A 22348-nucleotide genomic window follows, 5' to 3' on the forward strand; every position below is an offset into this window, starting at 1 on the left:
CATCTACTCATTCTCCATTATTACATAATCCAGAATCTATGAATATGTGAATATTTTTCTATGCAAAAACTGGAGGTTTCAAGTTTGCGCATCACAAATCTAGAAGTTGCATATTGGATCCCATTTGTCTTTAACTAGCTGAGATTTTGACAAATCAGGATTTTAGGTGCATGCCTTAAATATAGATAACAAAGAAAGAGTTTCCACCATCAGCAGGTGAAATTGAAAACAAACTGCACATTCACCATGCTTTACAGTGACGGTCAAACATCAAGTTACAATAAATAAAACACATTTTTGAATGAAGGGGGACTTAAATGTTCAGATTTATCTCTAATCTTCTATCGTCATCATATCATTTCATGTATCTTACTTGTTATACAGTGTTGATGACATTTCTTTTTCTTAAATGACAAATTTTGTCAGCAGGCATGTCATCTGGCATCAGAATAACAAACTCTATATGACGATTGCTGATAACTAAAAATAGATAATGACAGTAGTTACAGTACATGTTTAAATTTTAGATAACGTTGTCATACTGTTGAAATTACAGAAAAAAATATTTTTATCCCATTTAATAATAACAATAATATTAATAATAATACAATGTATATATAAGCACCTTTCTGGACACTCAAGGACACTTTACAAAGATAAAACAAATGAATATACGATAATGAAAACAACAGATAAAAGCTACACACAGTATAAAATGGAACAATGCAATTACAGAGAGTATGCAATCTTGAACAGATGAGTTTTGAGTCTGGATTTCATATTTAAAATTCTGCCTGCTATATGTCATAGTACTGTAAGTTTTTTTCTGTTTGAATTCCAACTTCCCTGTACAGGGAGGGTTAAGACAATAAATAAATGAATACAATTAAAAAATACAATACAAATAGTACCATGTAAAAATACACCAGGATCTAAGTTAAATTTATTTTTAAAAATTGGTTGGTGTAGTCCATATATGCATAGTCTCCCCTACTGGTGAAATAAGGTCCACTCTTTGACGCATGCGCACTCGGCGTAGGCACACTTCCTGTCAGTTCTTAGCTCCACACCGATTGGTTCGCGGATGTTCGAATCACCGGAAACACTTCCGGTGTAGCGCGACGCAGTGAAAGCAGAACAACAGCACTTGCTCTGACTCATTCACACATTCATGTGTAAAGAAACGATTTTGAGAGTGAAACGCGACTCTTTGTGAAAGAAAACATAACACTGAAGAGTTTTTAGAAGAGCTAACGTAAGCTAACGTTACGAAAATGCCTAGTTAGCTAACGTTCCTAACGCGGAGTTTTCGCGTTAGCTTAGTTAGCCATCAGCTAACTGGCTAACACAAACGTGAAACACAAACGGTGAGTAAAATGTTTTCTTTTTAATCCTTCTTTCGACTTTAATAGGCGTCGCTCGACACAGTTTGACCGGTAAAGAAACTATGGGTAGAAATAAACTTGCTACGACAACCTTAGCTCTCCAACTGAACTCAATGCGTCTGCACCGCTGTTTGTAATAGTAGCAAACAAATGCTAACTGCTCTCAAGGGTCTGAATTATGTCTGTTAAAGTTAATAAACTGGACGTTAGGGGCTCCTAATTTGATTTAATTATAGTGTTTACCTACATGTCGATGACTAGTAAAGAAATAGCAATTTGCTATAACGTCATTTGTTTGTAAACTGCGTCTGCACCACTGTTTTTAAATCCCGGGTCAATATCAGTTAAGTGCTGCGTTCAAACGCTTTTTGACCCTTTAAAACCTGAGACGGTTGGTTTGATTATTTTCTTATACATAACCAAAATGTCCCACACATTGCAAGAAAGTGGTAAAACTGAATTGGTCTGGTTTCAAAGTGTTAATGTTATCATAAACAAATGCTAACTGTTGTAAAATGAAATGCATCTGCCGAAGTTTCCTAATTTGATTTAATATGAGTGTTGAGCTTCAAGTTGGTTGTCCCAAAATAATCTGTACTATTTATCTGATGTTAAACCTACCCGCATTTATTTAGAGTAACTTCATCACCAATTTTGTGTTTCACTTCCTCGTGTATCAGCTTTTACAACTCCGTATATCTCCTTATCTTTTCTTCCATGTCACAATGGGTTGATGCATGATGTTTCCACCGATTTGACTTGTATGAATTGATTATTTCATCCCAGCTCTAGAAATGAGCATAATACTGTGTGTTTTTTAGTAAATGTTTATTGTTATATATAATTTAGCTTTAAGCATCATTATTTTCCCATAAGGTCGAATTTCTTAACAGTAACGTACTTAGGCTGTGATGCATGTTGTGTTGTGTTGCATGATGTTTTATTTGCTCAAACATGGACAACATTTTATTTAATTGTTAACGACCGCACACTCAATGTGGCACAAAGTTGTATCATGTTCTTTGTTTATTTTGAAGATCCGCTTTGCACACTTTTGTTCTCAGTGGAAATGCCAAAACGCATGTCATTTAAGTTGCATTTGTCTCACCTGAAACAAAAATCTAAACTTAAACTGCACTCCTAAACTGTGATGTAATTGTGCATGCAGGTAAAACTTTGAAGAAACTCCAGCTGCTCTGAGGTCTCTTCAGAATGGATGTCAGCATTGCTGTGTCACTGATTCGGGGCCAGATGGGCGCTGTGGTTGAGAGAGCAGTGAATGGAGCGGTGGAAACTGTGCTGGCTGAGATGCTCAAAGTGGTCGGAGTGAAATTTGAGGAGCTGAAAACCCAAGTTGCTCTGATGAAAAGAGATGTTGCGTTGTTGCAGAGGGAAAAGGCCCAAAAAGAGAAGGAAAATGACAACATTCGAGCCAAGTTGCGCTACACCGAGCTGAAGCTGAAGTACTACAGGCAAGGAGTGGAGGAGGAGCTGCAGCAGAGAGCCTCCTCGGCTCTGGTCCGCATCCACCCGTCCTCCTTCCTTCAAGCACAGAGAGCTAGTGCAGGAGTCTCCTCCACAGAGACCTCTCCATCATGCTTGACTCAAAGCAGGACCTCTGACGGATCACTGACAACAAGAAACCAAGGTAATGACCTCACAAATGAATTACTTCTATCTGGCTCTGCACTCAAATGAGTCCCGAGACTCGAATGACTCCCTTCTGGTCAATATTCCCTTGGATATCGGGATGCGCAGATATGGACTGTGAAGTACACCTTATCATGAGCTCACCATCTTTAAAAAAGAATTGAAAGGAAATTATCATACATTTAATTCAGTGTTTTTTACTTTACACTCTGTATTGTGTTCCATAAATCTTGATTTCTGTTGGGTTAGTGTTGACTCACTGGTTACTTTTTACTCTTTGTTGTCATTTATCTTTTGTTGTATTTTACTGTAAAATTTAGGGATTTAAATTTTTTTTTTATTGTTTTTGTTTTCTTCACTTTTGTAATTGTTTTTTTCAAGTTTATTGTGAGGGTCCATTTGCTTCTTGACCTCTCCCAACACTTTTTATTTTTTTTAAATTCAACTAGATTTTATTCAGTTTTTAATTGTGTACAAATAAACTAAACTATACTGTTTGTTCTCCCAGAATGTACCTCTCCACACAGCACGAGCAGGCGTGCAGTAAGAGTATGCTGTAATTCAGATGTGGAAGTTGCCACCTCCGACCCATCTGACTTGATGCTGCCTGTCTCACTTCCTGTGAGCACACCAACAGACTCTCTGGATAGCAGCACAGGTACACAGCTGAGGGGTTGAGGAGTGGGATGAGTGAATGTGTGTGTGTACTGCTGTGTCAGAGTGTCTGATTAAAAGAAAATCAATAAAAAATATTGATGACAAAAAAATATCAAAGATAACTGTTAATGTAAAAATGTAAAAAGTGATCACAGCTGATATATTATTATTATTGGAGTTTTTGATCTGGCCTTCTAAGTCCAGTATATTTCAGGCTATACGCTGAATGAAACGTCAGATGTGCATGCATTTGTAAAATATAATTTCTGTCATAGCCTGTCCTTGATCAGATGTCTGTCTGTGCAGTTTTGTTCTGTCCCGCAGAGCAAGACACAGCTCAGAGCAAGGATGACGATCAGGATGACGACTGTGAGTGGACCATCACTCTGCAGCCTCATACAGAAAGCGTGGATGCTGCCATGGTCCCTCCTGTTGAGCTGGCACTGACTCTGGATCCAGGGCAGCAGTCAGCCGCCAGCTCTATGTCCCCTGATGGCTCCACCCAGGCTGATAGCTCCACGCTTCCCTCCTCTGCTCCACAGGTGACGCTAATGCACATGCACACCCCACTGAAATGGCCCTACTGCTCTGTGCTTTGACCTCTGTCCTCTTATAAATGAAGACAAAAAGAAACTTTACTAAATATGTACTGTGTTAGTAGGAGAAAACAGTTGAAAAAACATTCCACAAATGCACAAAAGTGCATTTTTGTATTTTACCTGCTATTAGGAGAACTGAACCATGATCCCAAAACTGAGGAGATTATTCAAACTGTGATTTTTTTTTCCTGTAACACCCCAAACGACAAAAGACACTGGTCCACATTTAGTGTCCCTAACTACTAGTGGAGTTGCATCTTTAGAGGTAAACTAGTGGACTTTGATTTCTTATCAGTCCTAAAGCCCTGGTTGTCTCCTGTTGTAATGTAGGTGAAGCAGGAGGTTGAGGAGCAGCAACAAGAGGAGGAGGAGGAGGTGATCTGTATCAAGGAGGAGCCGGAGGAAGAGCAGGAAATGATTGCTAGCCTCATGCTGGACTGCCAAGTGCCGCAGGATCATCTTCCAGAATCAGAGGTGAGGCTTGAGCTGAATATCAGATCTGACAATAACGAGTCAACACTTAAGTTCTTTTGAGTTTTCTTTCAAAAGTTGTTGAGGAGAGAATTTAGTTTTTAACAGTGTCGCTGCACAGTTTGACAAATCTGCCAATGATATTTCTGCACTCATGGGAGTGGAGTTCTGATTTAGGTTAGAAACCAAACTAAGGGAATTATGACACCTCACAATCACAAGATGACTCTGGGATTGTACTTAATATCACAGACAGTTCAGAAGAATCTGAACAGAGAATGAATGCTTTTGTTTCGTTCTTCAGGCTCAAAGGTCAGCGACACAGTGGTCGGGAACTCCTGCAAGCCAGAGAAATCACACTTCAACCTCCAGCTCACCCGGACCGAGCACCTGTGAGTGGATCTCTGTGTGTGTGTGTGTGTGTGTGTGTGTGTGTGTGTGTGTGTGTGTGTGTGTGTGTGTGTGTGTGTGTGTGTGTGTGTGTGTGTGTGTGTGTGTGTGTGTGTGTGTGTGTGTGTGTGTGTGGACTGATGTCATGCTTCTGAGTTTATACAGCTTGTCTAGTTTTTTTAAAGCTGAGTACATTTTCGTGCATTTTCAGTATTGGCTGTAAAGACTGGCTGTAAAGACCAAGAAGCAGTGTTGATCTGCTGCTATAACAACTGGAGGCCAGCATTAATTATATAAATCAGCAACCTGATATATTGATCTAGCTCTTTACAAACCTATTTATGTATGTGTCTCAGATCCAGTGCCTCAGCCAGTGGCCTCCATGGTGGCTTTGCCGTCCGGCATCCCACCTCGCCAGGCGGTGCGGCCCTGGACTAAAGACCTCAGCCTTTACGAAGAATACAAACTGCGCAGGAACGAGCTCCGCAGGCGAAGCATCACCAGACGCAGAGAGCTGGAGAAGACATTACCGCAGCCGCTGCTGGCAGATCTGGTCAGTAAACCTTAGTGTTCATGACAGACTCTTTTTGCGACATAAATCGTGTTTAAAGATTATAGTGTTTCGGGGAGATTTTTATGCCTCAGCACCAGCAATAGCTGTGGTTAGAGGCATTGTTTTTTTGGGCTGTCTGTCTGTCTCACTCTTGTAAACATGATTTGTCAAGAATGCCTCGAGGGAATTTAGCACAAATGTCCACTTCGACTCAAAGATGAAATGATTAGATCGTGATAGTCAAAGGTCAGGGTAACTGTGACCTCAAAAACATATTTTCTAGTGCATGCACTAATTATATTCATGCTGCATTTGTATATTTATCAGTACTTTCTATTTTTGTGTATATTTCATAACATTTTGTGCATATTAACCCTCTAAATTAAAATGCATTAAACCGTAGTTCTTTGGCCCAAAAAAGAAAATAGCACAATAAATGTGTATATGCCACATAGATGTTTATCCAAAGAGATAAAATATGTATTTTTCATCATGAGGTGAACTTGCCCATTGATGTGAAATGTGATGATATTGTTGTGTTAAAGGTGCGAGAGCGCAGAGAGAAAACCAGGCTGAGGGTGGCCAGATGGAGGGCAAAAAGGAAACTCCAGGCCTGTATCAATCAGGCTCAGGTCAGTCATGTCTTTTATTTTTTAATCACTGAAATGAGCAAATGACAAAATGACGAGGAAGATGTGTCCTATTTGGAAGGCATTTCTCTTTCGGCAATTGACATTTCCACGTCTCAAACCGACTCATTCAGGTTGACTTCCGTTAGAATCCCTTTTGTCAGCGAGCCTGTGTTTTGTCTGATTTTGAATTTTGATTAATTTTAGTTCAGTTTGTGTCAAAGATGTTACTTTGGACCCACACAACTTAACTTGAGTGCTGCACTCAAGCGACCACACTCAAGCTAGCAAGTGATACCGTCACTAACACGACAGCAGCAGGTCCTACTTAAGATTTCATGGTCAATTCATCACCTAATTGCACCGTATCGGCTACATGCTTAAGTCTTGAATAATTAATGAGTAAGCTGCTACCTACTGACCTCAATATTACCCACAAGTATCATTTACATAGAAGGAACCTTCCCTCCAATAAGACAAGTCATTTTTGTCTTTTTTTGTTTTCAGGCGCTAGGTGGCGCTGCAGGTCTTTCTCAAACTGGTTTTCCCATCAGCAGTCAGCATCACCAACTCACAGCGACTTGTGGTAAGATAAAACACCTTTGACTTACTTCTGCTTTTTAAACTTGATTGTTGTCAACTGTTCTTTCTTGTCGCTTGCCCGTGTTTGCTCACCTGAATTCAGGTTACAAAGCAGAGAAATTTGGCAACATGCAGATTCCCTGTTTCTCAACCTACTGTGTTTTTTTATTTACTTTCATTCTGACTAAGTAAATATATAATAATAAAAAATATTTTAAAATATGCTAAATTGGTTTCGTGAAGCATACTTATTGTCAATGTTTAGTTTATATTTCTAGTTAATATTTTAATAGAAAGCAATGGAATTTTTTCCCATAACTTTCATATTATGTGTCCCAGTGACTCGAATTTAATATCAGAATGTATCAGTACGCTGGATACAGCTCTTCACTTTGGATTTTAGTGCTTTATCTATTTTATATTTATATATTTGTTTTATGTTAAACTCAATTAAAAAAACAATCTCAGTATCATCCATGTGATGTGTGGTTTTGAACACGGATTATACTGTCTCAGATTCTGTAGAAGTTAAGTTTTGAGCTTTGATGTAATTAGTGAAGCGTATTAAAAAGTTTAAGGAGATAACAGTTGGTATCTTGTGTTTCAGCCGCCGCCTCCAGCAGTCAGCCGAGACAGAGCTCAACGCTACTGCAGTCCAACAGCTTCCTCAACAACTCCTCCGCAGCAAACAGCATCTCTGCCCCTCTCCCCTTCATACCCTCCTCTTCCTCCTCATCCCTGCTCCTTAGAGGCCCCAGCATGGCTACACATCAATACACTGTCACCTCCTCTTCATCCTCCTCCTCCTCATACCCTCAGGTCAGCCTGCAGCAGAGTATTTCTCTGACTGACACAGATATCTTACAATAAACTGCTAATAAACCAGAGCTGTTTACAAACGTACGATTTCTAACAATGTCTTTGTTGTTGTTGTTGTTTAGGAAAGGTCAACCAAACATAGTTATCTAAACTTTTGATCTGATTGACTTTACATTGGACATCCATTCACAGCAGAGTCTGTGTGCTATGACTTAATTCACTTATTTATTGAGCATAGATGTTTCAAACCATGGTAGATCTTCAGGTTAAAATTACAAGCACCTTATCCCTGCACATATGTACAAAGAAAAAAAATAGAGCACCTGATAGGCATCACTTTGTCTTTGTCTTCATTTTACATCACGTAACATCCAGTGCGTTCAAATAGAGACACAGCATTCAGAATTTTTATAAATTAATTTTTCTGAACAGGAAACATACATTATTTTTTGTGTACATATGTAAAAACCTTCAAAGTTATCTTTTTAAGTTAAGTTCACTGTTGATTTATTTTAAGGTGAAACTTTGTATGATTTAATTGAAATATTACAGAGCTTTGGAAGGGACATGAAGGAAAAATATTGAAAGTTGAAAAAAAATCTTTTAATTTATGTCCTTGTGCTTGAGAATAGCCTCAACAATGGAAGCATAAACCCCGTTTCAATTTGCTCTCTGAGCAGTCTCTAATCAATGCTGCTAAACGTATGTGATAAACACCAATACATGAGATCATCTAATAGTAAATTATTACAAAGAAGCTAAAACAAAAGCACAGCCCTCTGTGACTACAGAAGCCCAAAAGGGAGCAGCAGAGGAGAATTGAGCTTTTTCCATTTAAAAAAAATCATCCTGAGCCACAAATTGGAATTAACTGATAAAAATGTATCACCTAGCCCAAGGGTAGGCAACCGTCTCTTTAGCCCCTCTCCAGTGGCTCCTGTGTCTTTGACAAAAAATTATATAGAAGTGAAAAACAGTTATTTTTTAAAGCTTTTAATCCAATTTTATCATTGTTTTATGTCTAAAATTACGCTTACATTTTCCAGTTGCAAAAATATGTAGCCTGTATGCAGAATAAGAAAATGTATTAGCATTTCTGTGGCCTTGGTGCCTTTCCACTAAATCTTGCCATGTTTAAAAGGGGTGGCTGGTCCTGAATCACAAAAGCTTGGCTAACTACAGATTCCAAATCCAAGATAGGAGACATCTCAGGAAAATGGAGAATTTGCAAAAATGACTCTTTTGATAGTAAAGGTTGCCGACCCCTGCTCTAGCCCTACTATTATTAATGTTTTAGCAACAGAATTTAGTTATATTTCAAATATTTAAGTATAATCCTGTTCTGAATTTATTATTTAAAAAAATCATTTTGCAATTTACAGCATAAGTTTTCTACCAAGTTTTCTTGAGTATCAAAGAAATTCTCAATGTAACTGAAATGCCCCTAATCAAATCGATATTGCATTAAATCGAATCGGATATCAGTGGTGATATCCAGCCCTATTCTCCAGTTGTTTCACTCGTGTGAATTTATACCTGAGATCAATTTTAAATGAAATCTATTCCACTGACTTGATAGTACGTTAACCTAAAAATTTGCAAGATTTCTCAAAAGTAGTTTTCTTTCAACCCTAATTTTTCCCCTTTATGTCCCTTCCTGGGTGTAAAATATATTGCAACAGGGAATATTTATCATGTTTTTTTAGTGTGCATGTGGCTGTCTTGTAAATATTGGACACAGTGATTGTAGTTATTGCACTTTATTGTGGAGTTTAAATTAAAGTGTTCCGAGGAAAATTACCTGAGAAGTATTACATTGACTTGCAAAGTTGTTTCATACCAAAACGTGAAGGCTGCTAAGAAAAAAATGCTCATTATGTAAGTTTGACCAGAATATACAAAAGATTGATTTGCAGATAAAACATGAGACGCCTAATACCGTGTTCACTTCTAATAAAATTGTCAGCAAATATAAGCACTGTGATGAACTTTCATTTAACAAAGCTTGTCTCTTTCTTAACAGATAAAATGTAAATAAGCTTAAAAATATAGGTTCAGATTTTTGTAAGTCGAGTTTAAAACTTCACTGTGGTACATTTAAAGAGTTACTGGCTGCTGTGATCATCCCTTCATACTACATACGTACATACGTATGGCATGCGGATATTGTATTTACACTTTAAAAGATACAAACCTATGCTTTAAAGGCGTAGGCTTACGATATTATAGATTTTTGTTATTGTTAATAATTCCCACAAGAAGACCTAAAATGAATTTGCTAGTTAGTCTCTCCATTCTTGACAATGGCTTTTAACTTCAAGCCCCTTTGTTCTACTGAAGTAAGACATAAATCATTAAAAATTAGTGACAAACACATACTTTGTTTTTTTTCCTTTTTAAAACAAACATTTTGGCACATATTTGAAGCAACAGTAAAAAGCTGTAAAAAATGCTCTTGGTCACTTTAACATGAGCTGTCGATATATAAGAGTTCATGCTGGCCTATTATGACATACACAGTCATAACCTCTATTGTCGGGCTTGGAGGGGCAGTTGCATTATCGCAAGTCATTTACAATTTTGATGGATGTTCTCAACTACAGTGTGAACATAGTCTCTGTGTGTGTGTCTTATCCACTGACTATCTTCTGGGAAATGGCTCCTGGCAGCGTGTAGAACAGCAGGAAGAGGAAGAGAACTGAGATGAGCAAGACCAAAGCGATGATGATGTACTTCTTGTAACTTCGCCACACCAAGTGGAAGAAACACTTGAATGGATTGACGAACCAAGAGAAGGAGGTATCTGGACGACTGGGGAACAAAGAGAATTAGGTATAGTTTTTATATGTTTTTTCTATATTTTAAACATTATTTTAGAGTAAATCATACTATGCATTCTTTTTGACTTTGTAATGCCACTTTAGACAGTGAAAAACCACACAAAATAGCATGTTGAGACACGTATAGAATGTGGAAAAAAAAATCAAAAAATAATAATAATAAAGCATATCCAAAAAAGAAAAACGTCCAAAAACATCTTACTATAGCATGGCGAAATTTGTCAATATATCACATCTAAAAACCAACTGCAAAACACATGAAAGTATAGCATTTTTAATGGCAGAAAAGGCCATATTTGCATGGCAAAAAATAAGAAAATGACATGTCAAAAAAGCTGCTGAAATCCACATCCCATCCCAAGTAAGTCATAGTATAGAATGTCGAATAAACGTCTAAAAATATCATAATATAGCATGTTGAAAAAATTATGTTGAAAAATTTCAAAAAATTTAATGTCCAAAAAACACGTCATGGCATTGAAAGTTGCAAAAACGACCAAATACACTCTAATCTGGCATGATGAAAAAAAAACCAAAAATGCAAGGCTATAGTAAGGCAAAAATGTCAAAATATGACATGTCCCAAAACCTGCTAAAAACTACTTAAAACTGTATTAAATAGCCCCCAAAGACACGTCATGGCATTGAAAGTTGCAAAAATGGCCAAAATCACTCTAATCAGGCATGTTGAAAAAACGACCCAAAATGCAAGGCTATAGTATGGCAAAAATGTCAAAATATGACATCTCCCAAAAATCACTGAAAACTGTTGAAACATGCGTAAAATAGCCCCCAAAATAGCACCGTGGCGATTAAAGTTCAAAGAATAGCCAAAAACAATAAAATCTGGCATGTTGAAAAAAACCACCAAAAATGCAAGGCTATAGTATGGCAAAAATGTCAAAATATGACATCTCCCAAAAACTGCTGAAAAGTGTTGAAACATGCATAAAATAGCCCCCAAAACAACGCCATGGCGATTAAAGTTGCAAAAATGACCAAAAACACTCTAATTTGGCATGTTGAAAAAATGACCCAAAATGCAAGGCTATAGTATGGCAAAAATGTCAAAATATGACATCTCCCAAAAATTACTGAAAACTGTTGAAACGTGCATAAAATAGCACCCAAAACAACGCCATGGCGATTAAAGTTGCAAAAATGACCAAAAACACTCTAATTTGGCATGTTGAAAAAACGACCCAAAATGCAAGGCTATAGTATGGCAAAAATGTCAAAATATGACATCTTCCAAAAACTGCTGAAAAGTGTTGAAATGTGCATAAAATAGCCCCCAAAACAACGCCATGGCGATTAAAGTTGCAAAATTCACCAAAAACACTTTAATCTGGCATGCTGAAAAAGTCACTCAAAATGCAAGGCTATAGTATGGCAAAAATGTCAAAATATGACATCTCCCAAAAACTGCTGAAAACTGTTGAAACATGCATAAAATAACCCCCAAAATAGCACCGTGGCGATTAAAGTTCAAAGAATAGCCAAAAACACTCTAATCTGGCATGTTGAAAAAAAACACCCAAAATGCAAGGCTATAGTATGGCAAAAATGTCAAAATATGACATCTCCCAAAAACTGCTGAAAACTGTTGAAACATACATAAAATAACCCCCAAAATAGCACCGTGGCGATTAAAGTTCAAAGAATAGCCAAAAACACTCTAATCTGGCATGTTGAAAAAAAACACCCAAAATGCAAGGCTATAGTATGGCAAAAATGTCAAAATATGACATCTCCCAAAAACTGCTGAAAACTGTTGAAACATGCATAAAATAACCACCAAAACAACGCCATGGCGATTTAAGTTGCAAAAATTGCCAAAAACACTCTAATCTGGCATGTTGAAAAAATCACTCAAAATGCAAGGCTATAGTATGGCAAAAATGTCAAAATATGACATCTCCCAAAAACTTCTGAAAACTGTTGAAACATGCATAAAATAACCACCAAAACAACGCCATGGCGATTAAAGTTGCAAAAATTGCCAAAAACACTCTAATCTGGCATGTTGAAAAAATCACTCAAAATGCAAGGCTATAGTATGGCAAAAATGTCAAAATATGACATCTCCCAAAAACTGCTGAAAACTATTGAAACATGCATAAAATAGCCCCCAAAACAACGCCATGGTGATTAAAGTTGCAAAAATGACCAAAAACACTCTAATCTGGCATGTTGAAAACACGACCCAAAATGCAAGGCTATAGTATGGCAAAAATGTCAAAATATGACCTCTCCCAAAAACTGCTGAAAACTGTTGAAACATGCATAAAATAGCCCCCAAAACAACGCCATGGTGATTAAAGTTGCAAAAATGACCAAAAACCCTCTAATTTAGTATGTTGAAAAAACAACCCAAAATGCAAGGCTATAGTATGGCAAAAATGTCAAAATATGACATCTCCCAAAAATTACTGAAAACTGTTGAAACGTGCATAAAATAGCACCCAAAACAACGCCATGGCGATTAAAGTTGCAAAAATGACCAAAAACACTCTAATTTGGCATGTTGAAAAAACGACCGAAAATGCAAGGCTATAGTATGGCAAAAATGTCAAAATATGACATCTTCCAAAAACTGCTGAAAAGTGTTGAAATGTGCATAAAATAGCCCCCAAAACAACGCCATGGCGATTAAAGTTGCAAAATTCACCAAAAACACTTTAATCTGGCATGCTGAAAAAGTCACTCAAAATGCAAGGCTATAGTATGGCAAAAATGTCAAAATATGACATCTCCCAAAAACTGCTGAAAACTGTTGAAACATGCATAAAATAACCCCCAAAATAGCACCGTGGCGATTAAAGTTCAAAGAATAGCCAAAAACACTCTAATCTGGCATGTTGAAAAAAAACACCCAAAATGCAAGGCTATAGTATGGCAAAAATGTCAAAATATGACATCTCCCAAAAACTGCTGAAAACTGTTGAAACATGCATAAAATAACCACCAAAACAACGCCATGGCGATTAAAGTTGCAAAAATTGCCAAAAACACTCTAATCTGGCATGTTGAAAAAATCACTCAAAATGCAAGGCTATAGTATGGCAAAAATGTCAAAATATGACATCTCCCAAAAACTTCTGAAAACTGTTGAAACATGCATAAAATAACCACCAAAACAACGCCATGGCGATTTAAGTTGCAAAATTGCCAAAAAACACTCTAATCTGGCATGTTGAAAAATCACTCAAAATGCAAGGCTATAGTATGGCAAAAATGTCAAAATATGACATCTCCCAAAAACTGCCGAAAACTGTTGAAACATGCATAAAATAACCCCCAAAACAACGCCATGGTGATTAAAGTTGCAAAAATTACCAAAAACACTCTAATCTGGCATGTTGAAAAAATCACTCAAAATGCAAGGCTATAGTATGGCAAAAATGTCAAAATATGACATCTCCCAAAAACTGCTGAAAACTATTGAAACATGCATAAAATAGCCCCCAAAACAACGCCATGGTGATTAAAGTTGCAAAAATGACCAAAAACACTCTAATCTGGCATGTTGAAAACACGACCCAAAATGCAAGGCTATAGTATGGCAAAAATGTCAAAATATGACCTCTCCCAAAAACTGCTGAAAACTGTTGAAACATGCATAAAATAGCCCCCAAAACAACGCCATGGTGATTAAAGTTGCAAAAATGACCAAAAACCCTCTAATTTAGTATGTTGAAAAAACAACCCAAAATGCAAGGCTATAGTATGGCAAAAATGTCAAAATATGACATCTCCCAAAAACTGCTGAAAACTGTTGAAACATGCATAAAATAGCCCCCAAAACAACGCCATACAAAAATGACCAAAACACTTAAAAAGTGCAAGGCTGTATGGCAAAAATGTCAAAATATGACCTCCCAAAAACAAAACTGTTGAAACTAATTGTTAAAGTTGAAAAACAACCCAAAATGCAAGGCTATAGTATGGCAAAAATGTCAAAATATGACATCTCCCAAAACTGCTGAAAACTGTTGAAACATGCATAAAATAGCCCCAAAACAACGCCATGGCGATTAAAGTTAAAATTGACCAAAAACACTCTACTTTGCCATGTTGAAAAACGACCAAAATGCAAGGCTATAGTATGGCAAAAATGTCAAAATATGACATCTTCCAAAAACTGCCGAAAACTGTTGAAACATGCATAAAATAGCCCCCAAAACAACGCCATGGCGATTAAAGTTGCAAAATTGACCAAAAACACTCTACTTTGCCATGTTGAAAAAACGACCCAAAATGCAAGGCTATAGTATGGCAAAAATGTCAAAATATGACATCTCCCAAAAACTGCTGAAAACTGTTGAAACATGCGTAAAATAGCCCCCAAAACAACGCCAGGGCATTTAAAGTTGCAAAAATGATAAAAAACACTCTAATTTGGCATGTTCAAAAAACCACCAAAAATGCAAGGCTATAGTATGGCAAAATGTCAAAATATGACATCTTCCAAAACTGCCGAAAACTGTTGAAACATGCATAAAATAGCCCCCAAAACAACGCCATGGTGATTAAAGTTGCAAAAATGACCAAAAACACTCTACTTTGGCATGTTGAAAAAACGACCAAAAATGCAAGGCTATAGTATGGCAAAAATGTCAAAATATGACATTTCCCAAAAACTGCTGAAAACTGTTGAAACATGCGTAAAATAGCCCCCAAAACAACGCCAGGGCATTTAAAGTTGCAAAAATGATAAAAAACACTCTAATTTGGCATGTTCAAAAAACCAACAAAATGCAAGGCTATAGTATGGCAAAATGTCAAAATATGACATCTCCCAAAAACTGCTGAAAACTGTTGAAACATGCGTAAAATAGCCCCCAAAACAACGCCAGGGCATTTAAAGTTGCAAAATGATAAAAACACTCTAATTTGGCATGTTCAAAAACCACCAAAAATCCAAAGCTATAGTATGGCAAAAATGTCAAAATATGACATCGCCCAAAAACTGCTGAAAAGTGTTGAAACGTGCATAAAATAGCCCCCAAAACAACGCCATGGCGATTAAAGTTGCAAAAATGACCAAAACACTCTAAACTGGCATGCTGAAAAGTCACCAAAATGCAAGGCTATAGTATGGCAAAATGTCAAAATATGACATCTCCCAAAACTGCTGAAAACTGTTGAAACATGCGCAAAATAGCCCCCAAAACAACGCCATGGTGATTAAAGTTGCAAAAATGACCAAAAACACTCTAATCTGGCATGTCGAAAAAACGACCCAAAATGCAAGGCTATAGTATGGCAAAAATGTCAAAATATGACCTCTCCCAAAAACTGCTGAAAACTGTTGAAACATGCATAAAATAGCCCCCAAAACAACGCCATGGCAATTAAAGTTGCAAAAAGACCAAAAACACTCTAATTTAGTATGTTGAAAAACACCAAAAATGCAAGGCTATAGTATGGCAAAAATGTCAAAATATGACATCTTCCAAAAACTGCCGAAAACTGTTGAAACATGCATGAAATAGCCCCCAAAACAACGCCATGGCGATTAAAGTTGCAAAAATGGCCAAAAACACTCTAATCTGGCATGTTGAAAAAACGACCCAAAATGCAAGGCTATAGTATGGCAAAAATGTCAAAATATGACCTCTCCCAAAAACTGCTGAAAACTGTTGAAACATGCATAAAATAGCCCCCAAAACAACGCCATGGTGATTAAAGTTGCAAAAATGACCAAAAACCCTCTAATTTAGTATGTTGAAAAAACAACCCAAAATGCAAGGCTATAGTATGGCAAAAATGTCAAAATATGACATCTCCCAAAAACGGCTGAAAACTGTTGAAACATGCGTAAAATAGCCCCCAAAACAACGGCAGGGCATTTAAAGTTGCAAAAATTACCCAAAACACTCTAATCTGGCATGTTGAAAAAATCACTCAAAATGCAAGGCTATAGTATGGCAAAAATGTCAAAATATGACATCTCCCAAAAACTGCCGAAAACTGTTGAAACATGCATAAAATACCCCCCAAAACAACGCCATGGTGATTAAAGTTGCAAAAATGACCAAAAACACTCTACTTTGGCATGTTGAAAAAACGACCAAAAATGCAAGGCTATAGTATGGCAAAAATGTCAAAATATGACATCTTCCAAAAACTGCCGAAAAGTGTTGAAACGTGCATAAAATAACCCCCAAAACAACGCCATGGCGATTAAAGTTGCAAAATTGACCAAAAACACTCTAAACTGGCATGCTGAAAAAGTCACTCAAAATGCAAGGCTATAGTATGGCAAAAATGTCAAAATATGACATCTCCCAAAAACTGCTGAAAACTGTTGAAACATGCGTAAAATAGCCCCCAAAACAACGCCAGGGCATTTAAAGTTGCAAAAATGATAAAAAACACTCTAATTTGGCATGTTCAAAAAACCACCAAAAATGCAAGGCTATAGTATGGCAAAAATGTCAAAATATGACATCGCCCAAAAACTGCTGAAAAGTGTTGAAACGTGCATAAAATAGCCCCCAAAACAACGCCATGGCGATTAAAGTTGCAAAATTGACCAAAAACACTCTAAACTGGCATGCTGAAAAAGTCACTCAAAATGCAAGGCTATAGTATGGCAAAAATGTCAAAATATGACCTCTCCCAAAAACTGCTGAAAACTGTTGAAACATGCATAAAATAGCCCCCAAAACAACGCCATGGTGATTAAAGTTGCAAAAATGACCAAAAACACTCTAATCTGGCATGTTGAAAAAAAACACCAAAAATGCAAGGCTATAGTATGGCAAAAATGTCAAAATATGACATCTCCCAAAAACTGCTGAAAACTATTGAAACATGCATAAAATAGCCCCCAAAACAACGCCATGGCGATTAAAGTTGCAAAAATGGCCAAAAACACTCTAATCTGGCATGTTGAAAAAAAACACCAAAAATGCAAGGCTATAGTATGGCAAAAATGTCAAAATATGACATCTTCCAAAAACTGCCGAAAACTGTTGAAACATGCATGAAATAGCCCCCAAAACAACGCCATGGCGATTAAAGTTGCAAAAATGGCCAAAAACACTCTAATCTGGCATGTTGAAAAAACGACCCAAAATGCAAGGCTATAGTATGGCAAAAATGTCAAAATATGACCTCTCCCAAAAACTGCTGAAAACTGTTGAAACATGCATAAAATAGCCCCCAAAACAACGCCATGGTGATTAAAGTTGCAAAAATGACCAAAAACACTCTAATTTAGTATGTTGAAAAAACAACCCAAAATGCAAGGCTATAGTATGGCAAAAATGTCAAAATATGACATCTCCCAAAACGGCTGAAAACTGTTGAAACATGCGTAAAATAGCCCCCAAAACAACGGCAGGGCATTTAAAGTTGCAAAAATTACCCAAAACACTCTAATCTGGCATGTTGAAAAAATCACTCAAAATGCAAGGCTATAGTATGGCAAAAATGTCAAAATATGACATCTCCCAAAAACTGCCGAAAACTGTTGAAACATGCATAAAATACCCCCCAAAACAACGCCATGGTGATTAAAGTTGCAAAAATGACCAAAAACACTCTACTTTGGCATGTTGAAAAAACGACCAAAAATGCAAGGCTATAGTATGGCAAAAATGTCAAAATATGACATCTTCCAAAAACTGCCGAAAAGTGTTGAAACGTGCATAAAATAACCCCCAAAACAACGCCATGGCGATTAAAGTTGCAAAATTGACCAAAAACACTCTAAACTGGCATGCTGAAAAAGTCACTCAAAATGCAAGGCTATAGTATGGCAAAAATGTCAAAATATGACATCTCCCAAAAACTGCTGAAAACTGTTGAAACATGCGTAAAATAGCCCCCAAAACAACGCCAGGGCATTTAAAGTTGCAAAAATGATAAAAAACACTCTAATTTGGCATGTTCAAAAAACCACCAAGAATGCAAGGCTATAGTATGGCAAAAATGTCAAAATATGACATCTTCCAAAAACTGCCGAAAACTGTTGAAACATGCATAAAATAGCCCCCAAAACAACGCCATGGCGATTAAAGTTGCAAAATTGACCAAAAACACTCTAAACTGGCATGCTGAAAAAGTCACTCAAAATGCAAGGCTATAGTATGGCAAAAATGTCAAAATATGACCTCTCCCAAAAACTGCTGAAAACTGTTGAAACATGCATAAAATAGCCCCCAAAACAACGCCATGGTGATTAAAGTTGCAAAAATGACCAAAAACACTCTAATCTGGCATGTCGAAAAAACGACCCAAAATGCAAGGCTATAGTATGGCAAAAATGTCAAAATATGACCTCTCCCAAAAACTGCTGAAAACTGTTGAAACATGCATAAAATAGCCCCCAAAACAACGCCATGGCAATTAAAGTTGCAAAAAAGACCAAAAACACTCTAATTTAGTATGTTGAAAAAACAACCCAAAATGCAAGGCTATAGTATGGCAAAAATGTCAAAATATGACATCTTCCAAAAACTGCCGAAAACTGTTGAAACATGCATAAAATAGCCCCCAAAACAACGCCATGGCGATTGAAGTTGCAAAATTGACCAAAAACACTCTAAACTGGCATGCTGAAAAAGTCACTCAAAATGCAAGGCTATAGTATGGCAAAAATGTCAAAATATGACCTCTCCCAAAAACTGCTGAAAACTGTTGAAACATGCATAAAATAGCCCCCAAAACAACGCCATGGTGATTAAAGTTGCAAAAATGACCAAAAACACTCTAATCTGGCATGTCGAAAAAACGACCCAAAATGCAAGGCTATAGTATGGCAAAAATGTCAAAATATGACCTCTCCCAAAAACTGCTGAAAACTGTTGAAACATGCATAAAATAGCCCCCAAAACAACGCCATGGCAATTAAAGTTGCAAAAAAGACCAAAAACACTCTAATTTAGTATGTTGAAAAAACCACCCAAAATGCAAGGCTATAGTATGGCAAAAATGTCAAAATATGACCTCTCCCAAAAACTGCTGAAAACTGTTGAAACATGCATAAAATAGCCCCCAAAACAACGCCATGGCGATTAAAGTTGCAAAATTGACCAAAAACACTCTACTTTGCCATGTTGAAAAAACGACCCAAAATGCAAGGCTATAGTATGGCAAAAATGTCAAAATATGACATCTCCCAAAAACTGCTGAAAACTGTTGAAACATGCATAAAATAGCCCCCAAAACAACGCCATGGCAATTAAAGTTGCAAAAAAGACCAAAAACACTCTAATTTAGTATGTTGAAAAAACAACCCAAAATGCAAGGCTATAGTATGGCAAAAATGTCAAAATATGACATCTTCCAAAAACTGCCAAAAACTGTTGAAACATGCATAAAATAGCCCCCAAAACAACGCCATGGCGATTGAAGTTGCAAAATTGACCAAAAACACTCTAAACTGGCATGCTGAAAAAGTCACTCAAAATGCAAGGCTATAGTATGGCAAAAATGTCAAAATATGACCTCTCCCAAAAACTGCTGAAAACTGTTGAAACATGCATAAAATAGCCCCCAAAACAACGCCATGGTGATTAAAGTTGCAAAAATGACCAAAAACACTCTAATCTGGCATGTCGAAAAAACGACCCAAAATGCAAGGCTATAGTATGGCAAAAATGTCAAAATATGACCTCTCCCAAAAACTGCTGAAAACTGTTGAAACATGCATAAAATAGCCCCCAAAACAACGCCATGGCAATTAAAGTTGCAAAAAAGACCAAAAACACTCTAATTTAGTATGTTGAAAAAACAACCCAAAATGCAAGGCTATAGTATGGCAAAAATGTCAAAATATGACCTCTCCCAAAAACTGCTGAAAACTGTTGAAACATGCATAAAATAGCCCCCAAAACAACGCCATGGCGATTAAAGTTGCAAAATTGACCAAAAACACTCTACTTTGCCATGTTGAAAAAACGACCCAAAATGCAAGGCTATAGTATGGCAAAAATGTCAAAATATGACATCTCCCAAAAACTGCCGAAAACTGTTGAAACATGCATAAAATACCCCCCAAAACAACGCCATGGTGATTAAAGTTGCAAAAATGACCAAAAACACTCTACTTTGGCATGTTGAAAAAACGACCAAAAATGCAAGGCTATAGTATGGCAAAAATGTCAAAATATGACATCTTCCAAAAACTGCCGAAAACTGTTGAAACATGCATAAAATAGCCCCCAAAACAACGCCATGGCGATTAAAGTTGCAAAAATGGCCAAAAACACTCTAATCTGGCATGTTGAAAAAATCACTCAAAATGCAAGGCTATAGTATGGCAAAAATGTCAAAATATGACATCGCCCAAAAACTGCTGAAAAGTGTTGAAACGTGCATAAAATAGCCCCCAAAACAACGCCATGGCGATTAAAGTTGCAAAATTGACCAAAAACACTCTACTTTGCCATGTTGAAAAAACGACCCAAAATGCAAGGCTATAGTATGGCAAAAATGTCAAAATATGACATCTCCCAAAAACTGCTGAAAACTGTTGAAACATGCGTAAAATAGCCCCCAAAACAACGCCAGGGCATTTAAAGTTGCAAAAATGATAAAAAACACTCTAATTTGGCATGTTCAAAAAACCACCAAAAATGCAAGGCTATAGTATGGCAAAAATGTCAAAATATGACATCTCCCAAAAACTGCTGAAAACTGTTGAAACATGCGTAAAATAGCCCCCAAAACAACGCCAGGGCATTTAAAGTTGCAAAAATGATAAAAAACACTCTAATTTGGCATGTTCAAAAAACCACCAAAAATGCAAGGCTATAGTATGGCAAAAATGTCAAAATATGACATCTTCCAAAAACTGCCGAAAACTGTTGAAACATGCATAAAATAGCCCCCAAAACAACGCCATGGCGATTAAAGTTGCAAAAATGGCCAAAAACACTCTAATCTGGCATGTTGAAAAAATCACCAAAAATGTAAGGCTATACTATGGCAAAAATGTCAAAATATGACATTTCCCCTAAATAGCTAAAAACAGCTGAAAATTGCATAGTTTAGCTGATGAAACCCATCCTAGTCTAGAATGGTCGAAAAACAACATCATAACATAGCATGTTGAAAATAATTTCACATTCCACTCAAAGATGACACGCCAAGCAGGAAGAGGAAGTTTCTACTCAAACATGACATCCCCAGACCATCCAGTGAGGGGAGACGTAAAGTGAAGAGAGTGATGAGGCGACAGACATCCAGATAGAAGAACAACTGATCACTGTGTGTGCTTTTTGGGGATTTTAGTGCCTTTTCTTGCTTAAATTCTGTGTATTTGTCACTCCTGTAAAGCTGTATTAGATTTTTGTTTGTGATATTTTATCTATGAATAAAGCCTGCCTCGAGCAGTTTTAACCTGTGTCTACTGTCCCTGGGTGCACGCCTTTTTATCCTTCTCAGAATCAGGTGAGTGGTTAAAAGACAAACATATTAACAGGTTGCTTGACAAAACCAAACTTTCAGTTTGCTGCTAGGCTTTTGCTGACCATGGTAGTTTATTCAACGTCCCATATTAGAATGTTTTTGTACGTTTTGCAGCATTCTGTGTCATTCAGCAGGCTATTTTATGCAGTTTTTGGGACATAGCCTTGCATCTTTGGTGGTTTTTTGAACATGCCAAATTAGAGTGTTTTTGGTCATTTTTGCAACTTTAATCGCCATGGTGTTGTTTTGGGGGCTATTTTATGCACGTTTCAACACTTTTCAGCAGTTTTTGGGAGATGTCATATTTTGGCATTTTTGCCATACTATAGCCTTGCATTTTGGGTCG

The 22348-nt window shown here is 37.0% G+C and overlaps 2 protein-coding genes across 3 annotated transcripts in view; one reads left to right on the forward strand and one right to left on the reverse strand.

Annotated features, from left to right (window-relative positions):
* The first annotated feature begins 1076 nt into the window (after positions 1-1076).
* LOC121948722 (uncharacterized) lies at positions 1077-21948 on the forward strand. 2 transcript variants are annotated; one of them, XR_015777705.1, is made up of 12 exons: positions 1077-1367; positions 2554-3033; positions 3544-3693; positions 3999-4234; positions 4622-4765; positions 5067-5154; positions 5509-5705; positions 6251-6337; positions 6842-6920; positions 7524-7735; positions 10405-10567; positions 21672-21948. XR_015777705.1 is itself a non-coding variant. In XM_042494149.2 (10 exons), the coding sequence occupies exons 2-10, from the start codon at positions 2598-2600 to the stop codon at positions 7784-7786; spliced, it is 1680 nt and encodes a 559-aa protein (XP_042350083.2). In that variant the 5' UTR covers positions 1077-1367; positions 2554-2597; the 3' UTR covers positions 7787-9710. The 2 variants fall into 2 exon arrangements, 1 of the variants encoding a protein (XP_042350083.2); XM_042494149.2 differs by lacking the exons at positions 10405-10567; positions 21672-21948 and having other exon boundaries at positions 7524-9710.
* fer1l6 (fer-1 like family member 6) overlaps positions 9480-22348 on the reverse strand; it is a 54496-nt gene continuing 41627 nt past the window's right edge. The window contains exon 46 of the mRNA XM_088083536.1: positions 9480-10546. Coding sequence (XP_087939662.1) covers positions 10366-10546 — 181 coding nt within the window. The 3' untranslated portion in view covers positions 9480-10365. The remainder of the gene's footprint in view (positions 10547-22348) is intronic.

The sequence above is a fragment of the Plectropomus leopardus genome, chromosome 10 (genome assembly GCF_026936395.1).
Source record: "Plectropomus leopardus strain MGB_pleo_1.0 chromosome 10, ASM2693639v1, whole genome shotgun sequence".
Lineage (NCBI taxonomy): Eukaryota > Metazoa > Chordata > Actinopteri > Perciformes > Serranidae > Plectropomus > Plectropomus leopardus.